General features: G+C 54.7%; 1 protein-coding gene across 1 annotated transcript; it reads left to right on the forward strand.

The window, feature by feature from the left end:
• Positions 1-472: 472 nt before the first annotated feature.
• On the forward strand, positions 473-1,584 carry LOC104983829 (melanoma-associated antigen B2-like; the record flags this gene model as incomplete). The annotated part of the gene is made up of 1 exon (XM_010833363.1): positions 473-1,584. A coding segment is annotated over exon 1 (1,056 nt), but the record flags the coding sequence as incomplete, so codon positions are not given.
• Positions 1,585-1,593: the final 9 nt, after the last annotated feature.

Genomic DNA, 1,593 nt, shown 5'->3' on the forward strand with positions numbered 1-1,593 from the left:
GGACCTTGAATGATGATCCCAGTGAACTCGGGATGGAAAAAACCCTACTGAGCTCTCAGCACTGGGTATCCCCTTGGAGGGAGGTGGACTGAGGCATCCTTTCACTTGCTTCTGGATCATGTGGAGGTCTAAAGTGTCTGTATCAGAGTAGCAGAGAGAAGGGTGCCCAGGCTCCACCAGGACTTGACATGGTAATACTAAAGATGAGCTGAGAGGACCCCACTGCTGGGACCTGCTGTCACCGCAGTAAATCCAAAGCAGGGCTGAGAGGATGCAGAGGAAATGTCTAAGGCCTCTGTTCTTCCTCTGTGGGATTATGTGGGGACAGGCTGAGCAGGAAAACAGGAGGCTTGTGGGTTCCTAGAGCAGTGTCCTCAAGGACACCTGCAGAGGCGGCCTTTGATTAAGCCAAGGTAGAGTCTCCCTGTTTTAAGGTGCTCATGTCACCTCATTCTCCATCCTCCAGGTGCCCCCAGTCACCTGTCTCTTGGCCCAGACTCCTGCCTGCGGTCCCTGCCCACAGCCATCATGCCCCGTGGGCAGAAGAGTAAGCACCGTGCTCGTGAGAAACGTCGCCAGACCCAAACTGAGACCCAGGGTGTTCATGATCAGGCTACCACATCTGGCAGAGAAGAGACCACCTCCTCCTCCCTTCCTGATTCAGAGAGTGCTCCCTCAAGCTCGTCTGCTGCTGGCACCCCGAAGGGGCCTCAGGGAGCCCACGGCACCACCAGTGCTGCTGCAGGTGCTATACCCAAAAGATCTGGTGGTGGTGGTGCAGCACGCTCGAGATCTGGTGTAGGTGCCAGGGGCCAAGTTCAGGAACGTGAAAATTCCTCCCAGGCCTCAGCTGCTGCTGTGAGCTCTCACACAGATATTCTGACCAGGAAGGCAGAGCTATTGGTGCCATACATGCTGTATAAGTATAAGATGAGGGAGCTCATTAAGAGGTCCGAAATTTTGAAGGAAATCAATAGAAGGTACAAGGAACAATACCCTGAGATCCTTAGAAGGGCCTCCGAGCACATGGAGATGGTGTTTGGCCTGGTGCTGAAGGAAGTCAGGCCCAACAGTCACTGCTATACCCTGGTGAGCAACCTAGATCTCAGCGACAGTGAGTCTATGAGAGGTGACTGGGGGCTGCCGAAGAATGGTCTTCTGATGCCTCTGCTGGGTGTCATCTACCTGAATGGCAACCACGCCCCTGAGGAGAAGATCTGGAAGTTCCTGAATATGCTGGGCATCTATGATGGAAGAATGCACTTCATCTTTGGAGAGCCCAGGAAGCTCATCACAGAAGATCTGGTGCGGGAAGAGTACCTGGAGTACCGCCAGGTGCCCGGCAGCGATCCCCCTCGCTATGAGTTCCTCTGGGGTCCTAAAGCGCTCACAGAAACCAACAAGAATAAAGTCATGGAGTTTTGGGCCAAGGTCAATGATACAGTCCCTGATGCCTGCCTGGCGCAGTATGAGGAGTCTTTCAGACAGGAAGTAGAGAGCACTGGGGCCAGAGCTGTAGCCAGGGTTGGCACTTCTGCCTCGGGCATGGCTGGCACTTCTGCCTCGGGCATGGCTGGCACTTCTGCCTCGGGC

The sequence above is a fragment of the Bison bison genome, unplaced genomic scaffold, assembly GCF_000754665.1.
Source record: "Bison bison bison isolate TAMUID 2011002044 unplaced genomic scaffold, Bison_UMD1.0 scf7180017863423, whole genome shotgun sequence".
NCBI classification, from domain to species: Eukaryota; Metazoa; Chordata; class Mammalia; order Artiodactyla; family Bovidae; genus Bison; species Bison bison.